Source organism: Rhinolophus sinicus, chromosome 16 (assembly GCF_057876585.1).
Source record: "Rhinolophus sinicus isolate RSI-liver-muscle chromosome 16, RSI-T2T, whole genome shotgun sequence".
NCBI classification, from domain to species: domain Eukaryota; kingdom Metazoa; phylum Chordata; class Mammalia; order Chiroptera; family Rhinolophidae; genus Rhinolophus; species Rhinolophus sinicus.
Window position 1 is genome coordinate 84138862 of NC_142516.1, and position 23479 is coordinate 84162340.

The 23479-nt window shown below is 38.9% G+C and overlaps 1 protein-coding gene across 5 annotated transcripts in view; it reads left to right on the plus strand.

Moving 5' to 3' along the window:
* NOL8 (nucleolar protein 8) overlaps positions 1-23479 on the plus strand; it is a 28180-nt gene extending 4701 nt beyond the window's left edge. For 3 of the 5 annotated variants that reach the window (XM_088793044.1, XM_019713820.3, XM_088793045.1), the window contains 13 exons: positions 623-758; positions 7430-7498; positions 9204-11069; positions 12395-12508; positions 12993-13115; positions 13393-13483; positions 16179-16320; positions 16721-16798; positions 19326-19594; positions 21025-21151; positions 21734-21804; positions 22530-22609; positions 23090-23479. In XM_088793044.1, the coding sequence (XP_088649170.1) occupies positions 623-758; positions 7430-7498; positions 9204-11069; positions 12395-12508; positions 12993-13115; positions 13393-13483; positions 16179-16320; positions 16721-16798; positions 19326-19594; positions 21025-21151; positions 21734-21804; positions 22530-22609; positions 23090-23140 (3217 nt within the window). In that variant the 3' untranslated portion in view covers positions 23141-23479. The remainder of the gene's footprint in view (positions 1-622; positions 759-7429; positions 7499-9203; positions 11070-12394; positions 12509-12992; positions 13116-13392; positions 13484-16178; positions 16321-16720; positions 16799-19325; positions 19595-21024; positions 21152-21733; positions 21805-22529; positions 22610-23089) is intronic. The other 2 variants (XM_074330161.2, XM_088793046.1) reach the window with 1 other exon arrangement.

Genomic DNA, 23479 nt, shown 5'->3' on the forward strand with positions numbered 1-23479 from the left:
AAGCAGCCACTGGAGGCGTGTTTTGAGGGAGGGGTCTGGTGAGAAAGGTGAGGATCTGATTTTGTTCTTCAGTTGGAAACCTCTGAACAGGGTAGTCAGGAGACTTTCATTCAGCAGCATTTGAGTGCCTACTGTGTGCAGGAACTGGGACCCCAGTCCAGAGAAGGGTGAGAATACAGTGCTACCGCCATGAGGTATCCACAGGTGTGCCTGAGGAGAAGAAATCTGACAGGCATTCTGGAAGATAGAGTGTAAAGGAGACAGACCAGAGGCAGAGAAGCCAGCGAGAATTGTTCAGCACAGTTGTACAGGCCTAAAGAAGGTGGTGGAGTTTGAATCAAAAGGTTGACATGGCACTCTGCATTTTCTTCATTATGAGTATAGACATAGTCAAGACTTGGCAGATTGGGCTCTGAAGACACCTCCTCCTCATGAGGAGAACTGAAGGCATCGAGAAGGGACAAAATGCCAAAAGTACACAAGTTGAAGGGGAAAGTTGAGAGACGCTAAATGACGACTGTAAAGTTAAACAGCATTATAGTGTTAAAAGCAAAACAAAAGCACCGTTAATAGTGTGGTTAGTTATTTTAACTCTTGTATTTATATTTTCTCTTTGATTCAGATTGGCACAAGAGAGACAAGAAGCCAGAGTAAAGAAAGAAAAATCAACAATAGGCAACCCCAAATTGTTAGAAAAGATGGGAGTGGTGGATTTCCATGTGAAAGCTGTGCCAGGGACAGAAGTACCAGGGCACAAAGTGAGTCTCCTCTGGCAACCTGACTAGGCGAGGAACCGACTCCTAAGACCACGTGACTGGGTGTCTTGTCTAAAGCAGTTGCTTTTTAACACAGATAGTGCTTTATGGTTTTTAAAGTGCATTTACAACTCTTGGGTAAGCACTGTTCACCCCATTTTACAGAGAGAAAAACCAAAACTGAAATAGAGGTGGGTCTCCCAAGGGAACTAGGTGGTGAGGAAGTCAGGGAGTACCCAGGTTTGCCTTTTTAACATCTGGTATTTTGTTTTGGGTTTTCATGAAGTTTATTGGGGTGACATTGGTTAATAACATTGTATGTTTCAAGTGTACATTTCTATAATACATCATCTGTACATTGCACTGCGTGCTCACCACCCAAAGTCTAGTCTCCCTCCATTCCCATATTGGACCCCGTTTACCCTCTTCATCCTCCCCCAAACCCCCTTACCCTTCGGTAGCCTTCATACTGTTTGTGTCTATGAGTTCGTTTCTTTGTTTTGTTTGTTAATTTGTTGGCTTTCAGTTTTACATCCCACATGTGAGTGAAGTCATATGGTTCTTGTCCTTTTCCATCTGACTTATTTCGCATAACATGATAATCTCAAGATCTGGCAAATGGCAGTATTTCATCTTTTCTTATGGCTTAGCAGTATTCCCTCATTTGTATGTACCACATCTTTATGCAGTCGTCCATCAAAGGACACTTAGATTGTTACTGTATCTTGGCTACCATGAATAATGCTGCAATGAACATAGGGGTAATTATATTTTTACCAACATATGTTTTTAAATTTTTGGGGTAGATACCCAGAAGAGGGATTGTTGGGTCATAAGATACTTCTATTCATAATTTTTCGAGGAACCTCCATACTGTTTTCCATAGTGGCTGTACCAAATTACATTCCCACCAGCAATGTATGAGGGTTCCTTCTTCTCCACAGACTCTCCAACACTTGTTATTTCTTGTCTTGTTGATAATAGCCATTCTAACAGGTGTGGGGTGGTATCTCATTGTGGTTTTGATTTGTATTTCCCTAATGCCATGCTTCCCCGAAAATAAGACCTAGCCGGACAATCAGCTCTAATGCATCTTTTGGAGCAAAAATGTGTGTGTGTGTGACCTTACTATAAGACCTTATAGTAAAATAAGAGCGGGTCTTATATAACATAAGACCTGGTCTTATATTAATTTTTGCTCCAAAACACACATTAGATCTAGTTGTCCGGCTAGGTCTTATTTTGGGGGAAACATGGTAGCTAGTGAAGCAGAGCATCTTTTCATATGCTATCTGTTGGCCATTTATATGTCTCCTTGGTAGAAGTGTCAGTTCAGGTCCTCTGCCCATTTTTTAATTGGATTGTTTGGTTTTTTTGTTGAGTTGCATGAGTTATTTATATATTTTGGACATTATCCCCTTTTGGGAGGTATTGTTTGCAATTATCTTCTCCCATTCTGTAGGTTGCCTCTTTGTTTTGTGGATGGTTTCTTTTGCTGTACAGAAGCTTTTTAGTTTGATACAGTCCCATTTATTATTGCTTTTATTTCCCTTGCCTTTGGGGTCAAGTTCTTAAAAGTCTCTTTAAGACCAAGATCCATAAGTTTAGTACCTTTGTGTTTTTTTGTATGTATTTTATTGTTTCAGGTCTCATATTAAGTCTTTGATTCATTTTGAGTTGCATATGGTGTCGAATAGCAGTCTAGTTTCACACATGGTTTTCCAATTCTTTCGCACATGGCTTTCCAATTTCCCAGCGCCATTTACTACCAAAGAGGCTTTTCTTTCTTCATTGCATATTTTTGGCTCCTTTGTCGAAAATTAGTTGCCCATATACTTGGGGGTTTCCTTCTGTACTCTCAGTTCTGTTCCATTGGTCTGTGTATCTCTTTTTTTTTTTTTTTCTTTTTTTCCGAAACCATGCTGTGTTGATTATTGTCGCTTTGTAGTATTTGAAGTTAAGGAATGTGATACCTCCAGCCTTGTTCTTCTTTCTCAGAATTGCTTTGGCTTTTCTGGGTCTTTTGTGATTGCATACAAACCTGATGATTTTTTGTTCCATTTCTTTAAAAAATGCCATTATTTTTATGGGAATTGCATTAAATCTGAATATTGCTTTGGGTAATACGGCCATTTTACTATGTTGATTCTTCCAATCCATGAACATGAAATGTTTTCTCATTTCTTTGTGTCTTCAGTTTCGTTGAAAAATGTCTAGTAGTTTTCAGTGTATAAGTCCTTCAGATCCTTTGTTAAATTTATTCCTAGATATTTTATTCTTTTTGTTGCAATTGCAAAAGGAATTTGTTCGTTTCTTTTTCTGAAATGTCATGTTGGTATATAGGAACACAATGGATTTTTGTACATTGATTTTGAATCTTGCAACTTTACTGTATTTGTTTATTTTTCTAATCGTTTTTTGGTGGCATCTTTGGGATTTTCTATATAAAGAATCATGTCATCTACGAAAAGTGACAATTTAACTTCTTCATCCCCAATTTGGATGCTTTTTATTTATTTATTTTGCCTTATTGTTCTGGGTTGGGACTTTCAATACTTTGTTAAATAACAGTGGTGAGAGAGGGCGTTTTGTGTTGTTCCTGATCTTCGAAGAAAAGCTTTCGGTTTTTCCCCATTGAATATGATATTAGCTGAGGGTTTGTCATATGTGGCCTTTATTATGTTGAGGTACTTTCCTTCTATACCCATTTTATTGAGTGTTTTAATCATAAATGGATGTTGTTTCTTGTCAAATGCTTTTTCTGCATCTATTGATATCATATAATTTTTATTTTTTATTTTGTTTATGTGCTGCATCACATTGGTCGATTTGTGTATGTTGAACCATGCTTGTACCCCTGGATTGAACTCCAATTGATCATGATGTATAATCTTTTTCATGTATTGTTGTATTCTATTTGCTAGTCTTTTGTTTAGGATTTTTGCACCTATATTCATCAGAGATATTGGTCTATAATTTTCTTTTTTTGTGTTGTCCTTGCCAGATTTGGGTATCAGGGTAATTTTGCCCTCATAAAATTAGTTAGGAAGTACTGTCTCTTCAATTTTTCGGAAGAGCTTGAGAGGATAGGTATTAAATCTTTGAATGTTTAGTAAAATTCACAAGTGAAGCCATGTGGTCCTGGACTTTTAATTTTGGGGAGGTTTTTGAGGACTGTTTCAATTTCATTACTGTTGATTAGTCTATTTAAATTTTCCAGTTTTTCATGATTCAATCTAGGCAGTTTACAAATTTCTATGAACTTTTCCATTTTTTCTAGGTTGTTTAATTTGGTGGTGTATAGCCTTTCATAGTATTCTTTTATAGCCCTTTGTTTTTCTGTGCTGTCCTTTGTAACCTCTCCTCTTTCATTTCTGATTTTGTTTGTGTCTTTTCTCTTTTTTTCCTGGCCAGAGGTTTGTCAAGTTTTTATCTTTTCAATGAACCAGCTCTTTGTTGCATTAATTTTTTCTGTTGTCTTTTTGTTCTCTATTTCATTTAATTCTGCTCTAATTTTTATTATTTCCTACCGTCTACTAACTTTGTGCTTCATTTATTCTTTTCTAGTTCTTTAAGGTGAAATGTTAGGTTATTTATTTGACATTTTTCTTGTTCTTTGAAGTAAGCCTATAATGACATAAGCATCCCTCTTATTACTGCTTTTGCTGTATCCCCAAAATTTTATATGCTGTATTGTTATTCTCATTCGTCTGTATGTATCTTGATCTCTTTTATTTCTTCTTTGACACAGTCATTGTTTAGTAGCATGTTGTTTAATCTCTACACATTTGCGGTTTTTCCTGCTTTTTGCAGTTGGTTTCCAATTTCAAAGCATTGTCATCAGAGAATGTGTTTGATATGATTTCAGGCTTAAATTTGTTGAGGCTAGTTTTGTATCCCAACATATGGCCTATCCTTGAAAATGTATCATGTGCACTAGAGAACAATGTATGTTACAATGTTCTGGGGTGAAACTGTAAATATCAATTATGTTCATTTGGAATAATGTGTCATTTAAGACCAGTATTTCCTTATTAATTTGGTGTTTGGATGATCTGTCTATAGCTGTCAATGGAGTATTTAGGTCCCCTGCTATATAATTGTGTTTTTGTCAGTATCTCCTTTTAGTTTTGTTAGTAGTTGCTTTACATATTTTGGTGCTCCCTGGTTGGGTGCATATATATTTAAGAAGTTATGTCATGTTGATGTATTGTCTCTTTTATTGTAAAATGTTCATATTTGTCTTTTGTTACCTTTCTGTCTTGAAATCTATTTTGTCAGATTTAAGTACAGCTGCACCCACTTTTCTCTGCAATTTGATTGGAGTATTATTTTCCACCCCTTCACTTTGAGGCAGTGTTTGTCCTTGCAGCTGAGATGTATCTCCCTGAAGGGAACATATAGTTGGGTTTTGTTTTTTTGACCCATCCTGCCTTTTTATTGGTGAGTTCAGTCCATTTACATTTAGGGTGAGTATTGATAGATGAGGATTTTCTGATGCCATTCTATCTTTTGTTTTCTAGTAGCTCTGTGTCTCCATTGTTTCATTTCTTTTGTGTTTCAGTTATATTAGTTCGGTGATATTCTCTAATAGTTTTCTCCATTTCTTCTTTTTTTATTTTATGTATCTCAGGTCTTGATTTTTCTTTTATAGTTATTATTAGGTTTATGCAAAAGACAGTTTCATGTATGCAGTACTTTCTCTTCTGATTGTAGCTTATCTCCATTGTCCTGAGCAAGTTCAGTCCTTTACCCTCTCCTCTCTTATATTTTTGTGTCACAAATTATCCCTTTTTACGCTGTGAGTTCATTTCCAAATTGCAGGAGCTGTTGTCTTCTTTTTTAATGTTTTTACCTCCTTTAACCTTTATATTTAAGTGTTTAATACCGTTCTGAAAAAGGGTTGCAATTTCCTGTCTGTTAGTGAACTCACATTTTTGTATCCCTTTGTCTTTTTCTTTCAGGTAGAAGAGCACCTTTTAACATTTGTTTTATGTAATACAGGTATTATGGTAAATTTCGTCAGCTGCTTTTTGTCTAAAAAAGCCTTTATTTCTCCTTCATATCTAAAGGATAACTTTGATGGATAAATTGTTCTTCTCTGTTGATTTCTCTCTTTCAATATTTTGAATATTTGATTCCACTCTCCTAGCTGGTAGGATTTCTGCTGAAAAATCCGATGATGATCTAATGGGGGTTTGTAGGTTACTGTCTTCTTTTCCCTGGCTGCCTTGAAAACTCTTTCCTTGTCATTAATTTTTGACAGTTTTACTATGATGTGCCCTGGAAAAGGCCTTTTGGGATTGAGATAATCAGGTTTTCTGTTAGCTTTTTGGGTTTGAGAATCTAGTTCTTTCCATGGAGTTGGGAAGTTCTCAACTATTTGTTTGAATAGGCTCTCTGTGCCCTTCTCCTGCTCTTCTCCTTCTGGTATACCCATTATTATATTGCTCTTTCGAATAGATCACATGGTTCTCATTCAGTTCTTTCATGTTTTTTATTTTCAATTCTCTTGCTCTTTCCACCTAGTCATTTCTAGATTTCTATCTTCTGTGTCACTGATTCTTTCATCCATCTGGTCTGCTCTATTTCCTAAGTTCGCTAGTTCATTCTTCATCTCACTTACTGAGTTCTTCACCTCCAGAATTTCTGGATTTTTGTTTGTGTTTTTTTTTTATACTTTCACTCTCTTTGGTGAAGTACTCCTTTTGTTCATTGATTTTATTTCTGACTTTCTTGAATTGCTTTTCTCAGTTTTTCTGTATATCATTAAGTTTTTGCAGAACGTAGTCTTGAATTTTAGGTCATTTAAATCATCGTCTTCTGTGCCTTTAAGTTTATTTTCTGGATATTTTTCATTTTGTTTCTGAGCTCCCTTGTTACCTTGATTATTCATTGTGCTTGTGAATTATTTCTCTGCCTGGGCATTTGTGGGAAGGAAATCTGTTTTAAGTATATGACTCCTGTTTATCAGGTTGATAGTTGTCTCTTTTTTTTCCCAGTAGGTGGCAGTGAAGTACACTTTTTTTGTTTTCTCTTACCTGCACTCCTAGAGCTTTCAGGATCTCTGTGTGTTGGTGTTGCCTCAGCCATTGAAAACACCCCATGATCCCCAAGGAGGTTGCCATCCTTTTTCTAACTCCGTCGCCTTTGTTGTAGGGTACCACTTCCATGGTGATATGTGGCAGGCTATGGGTCTCCTGGTCTGTGTTCCCGGCATCACTTTCCTGCATCCAGAAGCCACCAGCCACACTACTCTGCCTCGGGTGTCTCAGCTGCCTCTACCAGGCTCTGCTGTAATGGTAGATGCGTCCCTAGGATGCATTTGTGTGTTGAGCAGGGAATCCTTTATTGAATTACAGCTGTCCAACTTGTAATTTCAGGGGGAGACCTGGACGTCCTACATGCCACCATGCTGCTGACATCACTAACAACTGGTGTTTTTTGTGTAGCATCCTATGTGTTTATATGGGATCGGTTGCTGCCCCAGTTTTCCTTCTTTTTACTTTCCTCATAACTTCTTTTTGAGAACTTATGTTTCCTTATCAGGAAAGTAAACCCAACAGTAATCATGGCCAACTGTGTGTTCAATATTTTAAAAAGTTACATTTATGCAATGTGGTGAATGTTTTCCATTTGTGACACATCTAGTAAATATATTGTTTTTCTTTTAGAATTGGGTTGTGAGTAAATTTGGAAGAGTCTTACCTGTCCTTCACCTAAAGAATCAACATAAACATAAAATATCCTTTGCAATTGGGTTTTTAGAGTAATTATTATTTACCACAGTGATGGCTAATTGCAAAAGTTTAATTCCTACTTTAGAATTTCCCTGCCTCTGTCAGGAAATCTTTAGATGTTTAACAGTTTTATGTTCCTAATTTCTAGGCAAGGTAAGATCTACCTGCCTACATGTATAGAAAAATTAAGAGAATAATAAGAGAATGTAACAAGGTTTTATACAAGTGAGTAATACAAATGATGATTGTCAGAGAAGCCTTTTCACTTATTGTATGTGCTTCCTCTCATGGATTCAAAGTCATTGCTAAAAGAGCTAAAGTAGGGCAAGTGAACATGGGGCCATTGGTAAGGTAGGCTGTAGAGAAAATGGAGTAGTTTTCACATTAATAGAAAAGTGATAGGAAAGATTCCAAGAAAAAGGAAATTAGTAGATAGAAATATGTAGACAAGCAGGTGGGTGGAGAAATAGTTTGGAACCCAGGATAAGCAAATTCAGACACCTGTTCCCTTGAGAAAATGAGGTCAAATTGTCTAAGACCTTGAATTCCTAGTGTCATGAACTTCTGGGCAGAGGGTACAGCTTGTGCATCCTTTAGCTCTTACAGTGTGTGTCAGTCAGAGAAGCAGAAGCAGTTCCACGTATTTCAAACAGAGGGCATAGAATATATGCAGTTAGTTTAAAAAGTGCAGGAGGAGCTAGAAGTTGATTGGTTGTCCAAAGATGAATAAATGCAGCAAACTGCTGCCAGCCTGGGGCTAGACAAGTAGACAGGTGTGTCCTCATTGCTTGTGGCTTCTATGCCACAGGCCTCGAGCCCTGGCCACATCTGCTACTGCTCTACCTGCAGGCTTCCCACCAATGGCAGCCACTAACAGCAGAGGAGAATGTTGAAGGGAAGTGTGAAGCTGAGAGACAGTGGACACGGGCACATCTCACATACTTGGCATATATTCAGTAGTTACTAAGTGAACAAAGAAACTTTCAGGAGTGATAACTTACAGCAACTCTACTTGACTATTTGTATGTTTTAGGAAATCAGCAAATGCCAGCTGTCATCACAGTATAGACATTAGCTAGAATCTTTCTGGATAATATCAGCAACAGAACAGGCCTGGTAAAGAAGTAATAGCTTTCTATTAGGTTGGTGCAAAAGTAATTGCGCTTTTTGCAATTATTTTTAACCTTTTTAACCCGCAATTACTTTTGCACCAACCTATAATAAAGACTTCTGCAGAGAGTGAGTACAATGTGAAACAGAGGTTATTGAGCTAGGAGAATCGGAGCTAGGATAGGCCAGCATTGAGAAGGCAGAAATGGCCAAAAGAATTTGAAACTTGAGGACATGCAGTGTCCAGCTGTTTCCCTCTGGGGGTGCCCCTCTACTCTGCTTTACAGCATCAATTCAGTGGATGGATTTCTTGGATTTATATACAATAGTCATGGGGCCTCTATACCTAGAATGTAATCTGAATCCGATTACTATAATATCTATATTCAAGTAGATATTCTGCCAGTTAATAGTGATGGTGCTTTGTTTTAACTCTGGAAAGACAGCTCAATTCCAAAGCCCCTGAGGTCATCCAGTGAAATTCTCATTTTATTGGATAGGAAACTGAGGGTAAAATTAAACTATTCCTTTTGATTCACCAGATTGACAGATTTTCCTAAAACCTAGTGCCTTTGTTTTGTTCCTTGACTTTGGTAACATCATGAAATATGATCCATCAAAATACTGCCACAACTTAAAGAAAATAGGGGAGGATTTCACAAATGTCGTCCCTATATCTAACCTCACTTGGGAACTGGAAGGAGGGAATGATCCTATGAGTAAGAAACGACGAGGAGAGTTTTCTGACTTTTACAGCCCTCCCAAGAAGATAATACAAGCGCAGAAGGATGAGGGTTCCACTGTGTCTGTGGCTGTGAGACCAAGACCCAGTAGGGTAATAGTGGAGAGTCCACACATGACACAGCAACAGGCCATACAAGAAATACCTAATAACCCCTTTGCTCCTAAGTTACCTCATGCACCTGATTCTGATAATCAGAAAGTTAAACATGCATTTTTTCAGACTTCTGGCCTGGAAACTACCGGGAGCAAAAACAGCATGTCTGGTGATGATCTTGATTCTGAAGATGAATTAAGACTAATGATTGCAAGAGAGGAAAACAGAGAGAGAACTGCATGGTCCTTAACAAATGAGTCTGGAAATGATCCCTTTGAAGTTGTAAGGGATGATTTCAAATCAGGTGTTCACAAAACTTGTTCTTTAACAGGTTTAGGCATCAAAAATAACATTTCTTGCCTTGATAGTGAAGATAATGTGGGAAATGATTGCAACTATGACTCAGGAGATACAGATGAAATCATTGCAATGAAAAAAAATGCTGGTAAAGTCAAAAATAGTACAGAATTTTCACAAATGGAAAAGCCTATGCATAAGAAAATTTCTTTCAAAAATAGGAAAAACTGTGAACTTTCTGATCATTATATTAAACTACCCAAAAAAACCAACGTAGAGCTAGCCAGCAGTCATAGAGTGAAGTGTCTTAGTCATAAATCTCTGTCCGACTCTAGTAGCAGTGAAGACACTGAGTCTGTGTCAGAATCAGCCGAGTCTGGGGAAGATGAGTATAATGCCATGATGAAAAACTGTCTTTCTGTGACTCTCACTTTAGCTGATTTGGCACAGTTGGCTGGTGGTGACCTGGAGGCTCCAAAAGAAGATACTGAGAGTAATGGCTGGGAAATCACCGCCAAGTGTCACAGAGCCTCCAAGAGCCTCCACAGGAGTTCTGGTGGCCTCCACAGAGGTCAACAGTGTATTCATCCTGAGGAGATTTTGGCTTCCCTTTTCAAGGGAGAAGAGAATACCCCTGGGAAACAGAAACAAAAGGAAAACAACTTAAAGCCAAAATTCCAGGCATTCAAGGGAGTAGGCTGTCTCTATGGGAAGAAATCAGTGAAAAAATCCTTGAAAGAGAGTGTTGCCTCTAACAATATGAATAAAAATCAGAATTCCTTGAAACTTGAGGATCCCACTAGTGTGTCCATGGAAATGGGGTTTCCATATGCTAATGGCTCATCAAGCAAACTGACTCCTTCCCAATGTACAAAAGAAGCAGATGACCCAAATCATATCTGGCCTCAAAAGAGACAGTCCACTTCTCAGAACCAGGATCAAAAAGTGGTGTTGCCTGGCAGTTCAGGAAAGGGAAGTAGAAATTCTGTTTCTAGTCTGTTGCCATTAAAAGATAAGAAATCTTTAAGTCTTGGTGTAGAGACTCCCTTTGATGAAGACTGTTGCCACAGGAGCACAAAGATGGGAGAAGGCTCTGAAAAGAGGCCTGATCTAAACAGCCACGTGGCCCCTGAGAAGTCACCAGAGGTCTCCAGGAGACAGTCTCAGGGAGGTGAAGCTGACATCCCACGTTCTCTTGGTGGTTCATCAGGTGTTAATGCTGAGGCCAGGCACGCTGAGGATAACCAGAAGCGTCTGGCAGCCTTAGCGGCGAGGCAGAAGGCAAAAGCACTGCAGAAGAAGCTGGTTCATGATGCTCTGGCAAATCTGGTAAGTGTCTGCAGTCTATGGGTTTAACAAGAGCTCTCAAATTTCATTCTTCCCTTCCCATGAAGGCAGGTGTGCCCCTTCAGAGGTTAGTATCTTAGCACCCACCATTTCCATGTGCTGAGTCATTGAGTTAGAAGTTTTTATCACCGTATATGTTTAGTATATCCCAAAGGAAGTGAGATTAAACTATTTATAAAACATTTTCATTTGTTTTTATCTAACGTTTTTTTCATAATTTCCTTTAGAAACTAGAAGTGGTATAGTTGATGTCTGAATTTACATATAAATCATTTCCCAAGTGATTTATATCCCAAGATTTACTATAATGAGCTTTATTCATTCTTTAAACAACTGCTCAGTACCTAGGAGGTTCCAGGCCTTCAATAAGTGTTGGGTTTACAGAATGAGGACCGAGGCTCACGGTCCCCGCCGCAGGTGGTTATTAGCTCATAGTATGGTGAGCAGAAGGGAACAGTTCAGTGCCACTGACCAAGAGACAAGTATGCCCCTGAGCCCTGGCAGCACATGGGAGGAACACCAGGTTGGTCGGGAGGATGGGGTAGGGCCTTCCTCAGCCTGAACAGAGTCTGGTGTGACGGGTCAGTGAACTGGTCGGCAGAGGTCAAAGCGTGCGAAGGGAGAGGAAAGGCGAAGTGAGTATTTCCAGTCAGTGTGACTGGGATGTATACAGTATGGGGTAGCAAGAAATGAGGCTACAGAGGTAAGTAGGGGGAGTTGTGAAGAGGCTACGGAGTTTAGACATAGTCTTAAGACTGAGAAGAATGAAGAGCTTTAAGCAAGAAAATGAAGGCTGGTTGTGTGTATGTTGGAACAGGCATTGGCAAACTACAGCTCCCAGGCCATCCAGCCCATGTTGGTATAGCCTCCAAGCTAAGAATGGTTTTTATGTTTTAAAGCATTTTAAAAAAGGAATACAGGACCAAGACCACAAAGCCTAAAATAGTTACTCTCTGGTCCTTTACAGAAAAAGTTTGCCAAGCTCTGGGAAACCATTGTTCAGGCCACGACAAACAACAGATCGAATTGGGGCAAATCTGGAACCAGAGTCAGCCTTTGGGAGGTCATGAGCCAGAACCAAGATGGTAACAGTGGGAATAGACAGAAAAGTTACCAAGAAGGTCCATTTGATGGGACTTGGCGATCAACTGGATATGCAAAGAAAGAGAAGTCACAAGTGTCTGTCTTGGGAAAATAAGTGGACAGTGGCATCGACTAGACAAGAAAAGAGGATGAGAAGTAGACTTGGCAGGGAAAGGAGCCGGGGGGTTGTCTTAAGATGTAATGCTTTTGATATAATGCTCTAGGACGATCATCCAGAGGACAAACCAACACACGTCATCTTTGGTTCCGACAGTGAAAGTGAGACAGTGGAGACAGCCACTTGGGAGCAAAGCCATCTGGGAGAGAAACCAGTGAAAGTAAGAAGTTCAGATTGTCTGTGTGGGCATTCCTCTGTGGTTGCAGATCCAGTTCTGCCTTTCACATACCAAGACATGCCCACAACTGCCAGGCTCAACGTATAGCCTTCCAGGCGCTGTGAGGAGATTCCAGCCCACCCAGAGCCTACAGGACCTTTGAGATTTTCTCCCGCATGCACCTATCCTCCACATCATCGGACAGTGACATCAGTATTAGTGAAATCCTGCAGAAAGTATTCTCACATATGTAATAACTATCCTGACCCCCCTCCCGCATTCAGGCTATGTGGGAGCCTCTGGACCAGTGCACTAAGAGGCCAAGTAGATATCCCTGAGTCGGGAGTTTCTGTTCTCACCACCATCCACCCTTTCCTGGGAGATGCATCTGGGTTGTTCGTTCTTAAACGTGAGGAGAAGATGACATGAAGAAAACACTGATTGCCTCAGTTTTTAATAAATGTTTCTGTCTTCATCTGTGTAACAGGAGTCCTTGGCTGCAGCATCTGGGAAGCTGTTCGACAGCAGTGATGGTGAGGAATCTGATTCCGAAGACGACAGTAGCAGGTTCAGAATTAAACCTCAGTTTGAGGGTAGATCTGGAAAGAAGGTTAGTGAAGACTGAAAATAATAAAACTTGCAATGTGTCCTTATTTTTTGACATAGTCCATCAGTCTAGGTAAATGCAGGCCGACCTTGACATACACCATTGTTTATTTATTTTGGGAGTAAGTCCTGCACAACCTGTTCTGATTGGTTCATGGGTAGGTGAGGATATGCAGACAGCAATTGGAGTTTCGAGGTGTGGGAGGGCACTTGGGGGGTCTTCTTTAGAAGCAATTTCTTGGGAATGTGGCCTTTACTTGTGTGTGTGTTTTGTCTTTGAGCTCATGGACTTGCAGTCTCATTTTGCCACTGATGACAGATTTCGCATGGACTCCCGATTTCTAGAAAGTGACAGTGAAGAGGAACAAGAAGGTAAATGCCTCATTGTCCAAACAGTCCTGATGTCAGAGCTGGGACATCCTGAAAAGTCACCTAGTTTAGCTGCGTCACTTAACACATGGAGAAACTCTACACCCCAAGACAGTGAATTGTGGAGCTTATAATCCATTGCTTCGCTTACTCAGTACTGCCTGAGTTTGTTTGTACATAGTAACTTATTTAGAAAATTTAAATTAGTTGAAGCTGCCAAAGAGGACAGGAATAGATAGCATCCACCAGAGGCACCATCTTCCTCCATTCTATCTCTGGCATAAGAGAAAAGGTGGTCCCTGCCTAGCAGTAGATTGGGAGGTCCAGGTGAGTCCATGGAACACAGGTAAGTCACACTTGGCCTTCTACAAGAGAGTCTTCAGCTTCCCTTCTTTGTGTGCTGGTGCAGGTTTTTAAAAAGCAATATGCTGTTGAATGCTACTCTACTTGAATTCATCCTGCTTAGGGTATATCTAACAGTAACGATGCTATCAGACGCATGCTAATTCTACTCTTTGACTTCCTTTAGCTTTTTTTGTAGCAGTGATTCTAAACTTCCTCTACAAGACCTTTTACTCTTATCCTCCAGTGAGCTCCTTGCTTCCCTCTCCAGTCTCAGAACTTCTCTTTTCTTTACATCTCTTTTTATCTCCTTCCTGAGTTCACCTAACCTGCATCTTAATCCCTCGATTTATACATCCCGTTCCCCCCTTTCTCACATTTCTTCTAGTCCCTTCCCTCTTTCTACGAAATCTGCTCTCAGAGGTCCAAAAGCCATTTCTTCAGCCCTGCCAGTTTTCAAGTTGCCACTCCCTTCTTTTTTTTTAGTTTTAAACTTGAAATGAAAAAAAAAAAGAAAATTGCATCTAATTCAGAAGCCGTTGACTTTTTATTGAAAATACATACAGTCTGTGATTTGACGCTCTCAATTCTTTGAGATGATTATCATGTGTATTGTACATTTCCAGAAGCTCAGGTTCAAAGAGTAAATTCTCTAGGATCCATATGAACTTATGTTTCAGAGCTTGTCACCCAAAATTCCATGTTTGAAACATAGGAATGGACAGAACCTTGGGAATATAGACTCCGTTTAGAGCTGCATTTAGAGGTTACTTTCCTAACTTCTGCCACTTGGTCTGTCCTTCCAAATTCTGGTATGTGTCCCTCAGAGCTGTGAGTAACCAGTTCACCAAATGCAGGGGCATTTTCTCAAGCTTCACCCTCTTCAGCCTGCCCATACTGTTTGTCACTGTTGACCATCTCTTCTTGAATGTTCTCTTTCCCTTCTTGGCTTCATTATACCATGATATCCTGGTTTTCTTCTTCTTGATTCCTGATTTTCCCTTTCCCTCCAGAGGTAGGCTCTTCTCAAGGTTCTTTTAAGTTCTTGTGGCTTTAGTCTTCTCTTATATGTGGATATTTTCCAAATTGGGGTCGTCTTGGCTCCTGACTGTTCTGCTGAGCTCCAGCCATTCTTTTCTGAGTGCCGGATGGATATTTCTCACAGGTGTTCTTGGGCCCGTGTTAAAACTCCCAAATTGAATTTCATCTCCTTTGGACCCTTCTATTTCTGTTGATGGTACTTCCATTCTTAGGTACTCAGACATGGAACCTCTCTCTTTTGTGTCTTTCCTTCCCACGGCTCAATTTTTTTGTGAATTGCAAAGACTCTTGCAAGTAAGCAGCATGGCCAGCCTACAAACACCGTGAGCCCTTTGGTATAAGTTCTGCTCCTAGTGGTCATTATTAGATTAAAATTGAAATTGCCCGCCATTTTTGAAGTCAAAAGTTGTTGAATATTAGTAGTTCATATGGCTCAACCTACTGCAGTATAAAACTCTTCTGTACTTTCTTTAACGTACATGTTTATTTTGTTTCCTACACCTGCCAGGCTCTCCTCCCACCTCAGGGAATCCACTTTGTCTTTCCTCCCTTATAGTCTACCTGGTTTATAAAGCATTTCTTGATCTAATTGAACATAATCTTTACCTCCTTTGAAACCTTAGGAACTGCGGGAGCATCTCTGTAGAGAACTTGTTCAAATCAGCATTTTGTGCCGGCTTCTGTTGCTTGGTTCATATCCTGTGCTATATTGAAAGGGTTTTTAAGGCTTAGACTTCTTTTCAATTGTAATCCAAACTAGCTGTTTAACTTTATTCTCTGGTATTTGTCTTTTTCTAGTAGTTGAGGATAACAGCTTACAGGCTTCTATGATACCCTGTGTGGATAGGCCTATGGCTCTTTCCCGCAATATTACTGAATCAAAAGCAGAAACAACTGTCTACTAATACATATTAATAGTCCGTAAAATTACTATCTTTCACTTTTAGATTTACATGTAATTTAATTTTTCACATTTTTAGAAGGTAAAAAAATGAGTCTATAATCATTTGTTTTGTAATTAGTCTTTGTCAGTCTTTACATTAAAAACTGTTAGACTGCCACTGAAAGCCATTAAATCCAGATTCAATTTTTATAATTAGAAATAAAAATGGGACTTATTTGCTTGTCATGCATCTTCTGGATTGATTCACTGTGGCATTGAGGGCCTGGGGGTAGGGAGCTTAGGAAAATGAGGTTTAACTTTTCTTCCTATCTTAATGTGCTTTGCACATATTTAGGTGATTAATAAATATTTGATGATTGAGACTTCTTAAGTACGTTTGCCTAGAGATTGCTAATGATCGTTCCCTCTAAGAGGTAAATGAGAAGACGACCACTGAGGAGGAAGAGCTTGCTGCAGAAAAGCTGAAAGCCCTGGGCGTTGTACAAAGTGTCCTGCGCGCCAGCCTACGAGGTCCTGCAAACAAAGGACCAGCAGCAGCTGCTAAGAAATTCAAGTATGATTTATGTTCTATCCCGTCCCACCCTGCTTTCCTTTGCCAGTTTAAAACTAGGCCATTTTAAATTTCCTGGGGAGGGCAGTGGCAATAGTATCAGACCCTTAAAAATATATTTACCTTTGACCCAGTGATTCAACTTCAAGAAACTAATCTTAAATTATTTTAGTATGTTTAAAATGAATTTTAATATTGACAGAAAAATCCGGAGAAACTCAAAACTAGACAATTTAAAATGTGATTGTTTCTAATGAGATCCTAATACTCATTTTTGATGTTGTGTAGCTTTGCCTTGCTCAAAATTAGAATCATTCTGATGTTGAATTATAATTTGCTATTAACATTTTGCATGTGTGTTCTGATTTATCTCTTCCAATTTATCATTCCTTTTTTTACATAGGGACATCATACACTATGATCCAACAAAGCATGACCATGCCACTTATGAAAGAAAAAGAGATGATAAACCAAAAGAAAGGTAAATCAAGCTACTTCTTTTAGTAGCAGGATCGTATGAATTAATCTCATTTTGGATAATGAGAAGAGTAGATAGTAACCAATATCCCATCCATTGGTCTCCACTGTATTTAGTTTAAGACTAGGGAGGGAGCAGTTAGAGTGGAATTATGGACATGGTAGAGAGAGCCTTAACTTTGACAAAGGAATCTTATGCATATAAATGATAATATGTGCTCCTAATCTACTATGGCACCTCCTACTTACATTAGTTTCTTATATTAGCTATTTATATTAGCTGCTGTAACAGATTACCACAAACTTGGTGGTTTAAAACCACAGAAATTATTTTCTCACAGTTTTGGAGGCTAGGACTCTGAAATCAAGTTTATTGGAAGGGCTGCGTTCCTTCCAGAGATTCAGGGAAAAATCCATTTCACGCCTCTCTCTTAGCTTCAGGAGACTGCCAACAGTCCATGGCATTCCCTGGCTTCCAGCTGCTTTTCTTCAGTCTCTGCCTCCATCTTCACATGACCTCCTCTCTTCTCTGTGGATGTCATCTTTGTATCTATTATAAGGACACTTTTGATTGCATTTAGGGCCTACCTGGATAGTGCTGGGTAATCTCTTTGTTCCAAGGCCCTTAACTATTCTACAAAGACCCTGTTTCCCACTAAGGTATAATAATATTTACAGGTGCCAGGAGTTAGGGCTATCCTGTTAGTTTGATAAGTAGGCCATATATATGGAGCAACCAGTCACTTCACCTGGTTTAACCACCTTCATTTTCCTGCTGTTAAAATCACTAAAGGCAATGTGTTATCCTGAATTAGCTCCTGGAACAAAAAAGACATTGTGGAGAAACTGGTAAAATGAGAATATGATGTTTGCATTTAGCTAATAGGAATGTAACAACGTTAATCTTTTAGTTTCCACAATTCTATCATAGTTATATAGGATGCTACCATGAGAGGAAACTAAGTGAAGGTTATTTGGGAACACTGTACTATCTTTGCAAATTTTCTGTAATTCCAAAATCGTTCCAAAATTAAAGGTTTTTTAAAAAAGAATCAATATCAGACCAAAGTAGAAGTAACATAAATATTCCCTGCAATATAGAAGTTTCATATGAGTTTTAGGATAATCCACATTGAACATGGTACATAAGTAGGAGGTATTTTGTTCAACATACTAGTTTTTATTTCCATCTAGGGTATATTAGTTATCTATTGATGCATAATAAATTGTCCAAAACTTAGCACCTTAAAACCACAAATATTTATTATCTCAAAGTTTCCATGAGTCAAGAATTTGGGAGCACCTTCTTTAGGTGGTTCTGGTCAGGGTCTCAAAAGGTTGCAGTCTCTGAAGGCTTGAGATCTGCTTACAAGGTGGTGTGTGCATGTGACCATTGGTAGGAGGCCTCAGTTCCTTGCCTCGTTGGCCTCTCCATTTGGCTGTTGGAGTGCCCTCACAACATGGCAGCTGCTCCAGTGATCCAGAAGAAGGTGAGAGCAAGGAAAAAGCCAGAGTGCATTCTCTAACTCTAGTGTCAGGAGTCACACACCATTACATCTGCTTTCCTGTGCTGGTTCAAGAGATCACTAAGCCCAGCCCACACTCCAGGATTGGGGGAATTCATTCCACTGCGTAAAGAAGTATCAGAGGATCTTTGGACCACTTTGATATCCACTACATCATAGCTCAGTGACAATCCCTTGGAACTGTCTAAAGAACACCAGGTATTACAGAGTTTGCTTCCAGGGGAGGCATATCTGCCTTAAATCCTAGCCAAATTGGTTTATTTAATGAAGTATAGAAAAGTTATCACTGTGAAATAGTCTCCACCAATAAGATGATCATTTAGGACATCTCATCATTTTAGAGAACACAGAATTTTGGCCAAATATTACTCAACAATATATATGCTGTCAACTCTAATAAGAAAAAGGATTTTAATCTTTTATTAGCTAAAAACTTGATATTAGAAACTGCCACGTAACTTTTTATCTAAGATCAAAGAGAAAAGCATATTCCTAAATATAGAGCAGGTTTATGGTAATATAAAATTTTCATTCCAAAACAAACTAGACTTAGCATATTTATAATTCATTTCTAAAACTGAACTATGACTAAATCCTTTTATGCCGGTTTTATAAAATTAAAGAATTTTAGAACCTGGGAAGGGCTTAGAAGTCACCTGATTTATTGCATTCATTTTGCAGATGAGGAAACTGAGGCACAATGTTGTGAAGTGATTTTTTTTTTCTTACTCAAAGCTAGTATCTTAGGAGTAATTTCTGAATTTTAGTTTAGAGGATAGAGATAGGAGAGTATCATATTTAATACTTGGAGCTGTTTGAGATAGTTTTGTGTATAAGAAACTTATTGATCAAGATTCTGCTTTTATGAGTAGAGTTTTATATGTGGATCCTACTGCTTGTTGGAAGGATGGAATTAAAGTTATCCAAGGTATTTTCCTTTCTTGATTTCTGGAAATTTTCCAAAAATTGACTGTTTTGTTGTGATGCACATGTCTGTGAATGCAGTAAAGCAAAGCGAAAGAAGAAGAGAGAGGAAGCTGAGAAGCTACCTGAGGTGTCTAAAGAAATGTATTATAACATTGCTACGGATTTAAAAGAAATATTCCAAACTATGAAAGATACCAGTGAAAAGGAAGACATGCCCTGGAATGAGGACTGTGGTGGAGAGAAAGCCGAGGAAGTCCATGACCCTCCCACTCTGGTGACCGGGGCCCAGCAGCCTAGCGAGTTCACATTCTCCTTTTTTCATTTAGACGCCAGAGATGCAAAGGAAGGTACTTTTTTTTTTTTTAACTTTTTCATTCCAGAAAGTTTAAACTCAATTTTGATTGAGTCTACATTAAATGTAATGATCTAACATTAGCTGAAGAGCAGATTCTTCCTTCCACCTAGGTAAACAATATGAGATTCAGTATTTTGTTTTAAGGGTGCCAGCTTCTAGAAGCTGGAGAATGATGTACAGTATCCCTTCTGTTGAGTAGAAAGAAATAGTCATGAAGAAGTATAGTAAGTATAGTATATTTGAATAGCTTCATATCTTAAATGTATTTGGAGAAGCCATGACTTCTGTATGATAGGGGAAAGGAAGAAATAGGTAACCTTGGCTTTGTACAAATATGCTATGTCATAGAAATGCCAGTTGTTTTCTAACTTCATCCTTGGACATTTGCCAGAACCTAGCGAAAAGCACCAACTCCAGCATGTACAGTTTTGCATTCCATTTCAGGAGGGTTACCTCTGAAGGCCAACATGGGCCAAAAGTTAAAAACACCTGGTCCTTCAAAGGCTGCTCTTCACCTAGTGTTCAGAATGCAAGTGCAGCTTTCCTGGAACTTCATTACAAAAAGCAGGGTATGCCTCTACAGGACAATATAAGCACACCTACAGTGGATTCTACTTTAAAGATCAGCTGGTAAAAGGGCATCGGTGTTTAGCAGATAAGTATTAAATCTCAGCTCTGTAGTATTCCAGCAGGAGCCACAAAAATCTAGGAGTTTTTCAAGCATTGTCCTAAATAAGACACAATATATCACTCCTTACCTTGTCTTTCCTGTGCTGTCCATTTGAGTACAAAGTTAAGTCCTAACCTGTGGAGCAGAGTTGGTGTGATTTGGATATTGGCGATAATTCTAATAACAGAGCCAACTGTGAGAAATTGGTCTTGAAATGAGTACTAAGAAAATTCAGCAATCTGGGGGACGTGCTTTAAGCACTTGGGACACTCTGGGACTCGTGAGATGATCATCCACATCTTACAAATTTTTTTTTAGCAGTTCTAGAAAGAGGTTTTGGAAATTGAAACTGTAAACATATGTACCTTCTCTCATTTATGAATAAGCAGGAGGGAAAACTGATTTCACTACATTGTGTTATATTTTAGGCTTCTCATGCTAGCACAGTGCCACATTTTATTTCTGCTTTTTTTTAACTATGTTGCCCATTTATAAACCTTTAGTTTTTGTATCTTTTTACAGTGTTACTATATTCCTTATCAGATCACCCTAGCAATGCCAAAATATTATATAGTAGCTTCTCTCAATTAATATTTGAAAAGCTTAAAAGATACTACCTGTTTTTAATTAATGATTAAGATACTGGAAATTTAGAGATAAGCATGCATGGTGAAAGGAATCAAATGAGTGTGTTGAGAAATGCTTGGTTGTTGGTTACAATCCCGTCTTCTTTCATTGTCATGACAATATAGAGACATATAGAGTTGAGACAGTGAATCCTGCTAAGACTGCCTGGCAGAGAGCCCCTCGTTTCCAAGACAGCAGTTCAGAAGGGGAAGATGTTACTGAAGAAACAGATGACAGAATGCCCAGCCCTGGGTAAGCAGTTTGTTTCTGTACAGGTACACTTCATAATTTGTAAAATCTGAGTTAGACATGCTTTGGAAATATTCTTGAAGTATCTAAGTTTATCTTTTCAAGACTATTCTATCAGCTCATTTAGAGAGTTCTGTAGGCTTTCTGTAATGGGGAGCATGTTTCCTTTTCTTGAGATTTGGATATCACGGGATGGGGGTGGTGATGTGGTACAGGGAAGGAAGCCTGACACTGAAGTCCCTGGTCTGCCAAGAGGATGCAGCAGCTGACTGGGTGCTACCCCGTGGGAAACACTGGCAGACGGGGTGGCAGCGGTAGAGTGAGAGTATCAGCAACCAGTATGGAGAAGACAGAGCTTGTACTTAAACAAGTACAAGTAGAAGAGAAGAAGGTTGAAGAGAGAACGTGGGGGCACCTTAACTCAGAGCAAAATAAGCAACATACAGAGCAGCTATATTTAAGGAGTAGTATATTTTCAATGTAAACATTCTTCTTAAATATTGAAATTCACCAGCCAATTTCTCTCTCTGTCTCTCCCCCATGTGTCCCCACCGCCCCCCCCCCATACACACCCCCCCCCCACAGAGGAGTGTCATTACCGGAGAAAAAGACTACTAGATTGTTCTTTTTCTGTAAGAATGATGAAAGACTTCATGGTAAGTCCATTTTTCGATTAAAAGGTACAGAACAGGTAATCATTTGGCAAAAATGCTGACCCTTTACAATGTCACGTGGTTTAGCCCCCTCTGTTAGACTGATGTATGTCGGCATGAAAAGCTCTGGGGGGCTAGGGGTTCCCACTCACTACCTCCCTCACTCATTATCTTCAAGGGCTTGTTTTGCTTCGAGGACTTGCTTAGATGCCAGACAAAAACTCCTGTTTTCAGTACTCTAAAAGTTCATGTGAAAACTGAGGCTGGGGACGGCTGGATGGCTCAGTTGGTTAGAGCGCAGCAACCTCTTAACAACAGGGTTGCCAGTTCAAGTCCCGCATGGGCCAGTGAGCTGTGCCCTCCACAACTAGATTGAAGGACAACGACTTGACTTGGAGCTGATGGGCCCTGGAAAAACACACTGTTCCCCAACAGTCCCCAATTTAAAAAAAAATAATAACAACTCTGAGGCTGTTGGTGAACTCATTTCTTAAAGCCTAGTACAAGCATAAACCAAGTTACGTAATAGTAAATGGTTTATAGACAGTAAAATCCTAGTGGTTCTACATTTTCGTTTCGTAAAAAAAAAAAAACTAAAATGTTTTTTAATTAGCGTAAATTGATGGGGGGAGGTCTTAACTAGAATTGAAGACCTTGATAATGCCAGCACTAGAATATTGTGTTTTTTGGTATTTGCTGCCTTGTCTTTCTTGATTTTCCCCTATTAGGCTTTGACTTATTCTGGAGTGGAATGGGAGGTAATATTAGCAGGAATTCTTGGGAGGCCAGAACAAACAACTTGCGTATGGTGAGTAACTGTATCTTCATATTGATTATCTCCTAAAATAGATACGATGTTATCTTTGTATTAATATTTGCCTTGTGTAAGAATATGGGAATAAGGTATGAAACTTAAGACAGAAAGGATGACAACTGAGAATATGATTTAAACACTGAGAATTATAATGCCGAAGTATTAAAACTTTGAGGTATTTAATCCAACATACGTGGTACAGGTGAGAAGATTGAAGACTTGCTGAATTGCGTTACTGGTCCCAAGTTTCAGCCACGCTCACTACGTATCAGGAAATCATGAGACTTTTGAAAGACTGCATTGGAGTTCCCATTGTAAACACTTAAAGCTAAAGTCTAAATAGTCTGAGCATCTCCAAAGTGGTTTCCACTACCTTGATACTGAATAATCCTAAATTTTACTTTATAGTTACTGAACGACTTGAAAATAATTTACATTTATTTTTTTAAAAGGCGTTTGATTTTGTTTTTCTAGGATTGTCGGAAGAAACATAAAGATGCCAAAAGGAGAGTGAAACCAAAATAAAGTGTCATCATTATTGCTTTTGATACTGATTGTGAACAAGACTGACTCACCTATGGAAATTGGATAAACTAGAAAATATTTTTAGTGGACAAGAAGTCAGAGTGAAGGAGTATACAAAAGCTGGCTGATATCATTCTGGTTGCTATCTTTTTCTGTGGATTTCCTGTATTTCTTCCTTAGGACCAATTACTTCAAAAAATATTAACCTGAACTTTTTTTTAATAAAGCACAAAATAGTCCCTCAAGAAATATTTTTTGTATATAATCTCTTTGCCCTCCATCCCCAATAACTAATGGCATCTTCTGATCTAAGATTTACATAAAGCCTTTTGAGTCAGA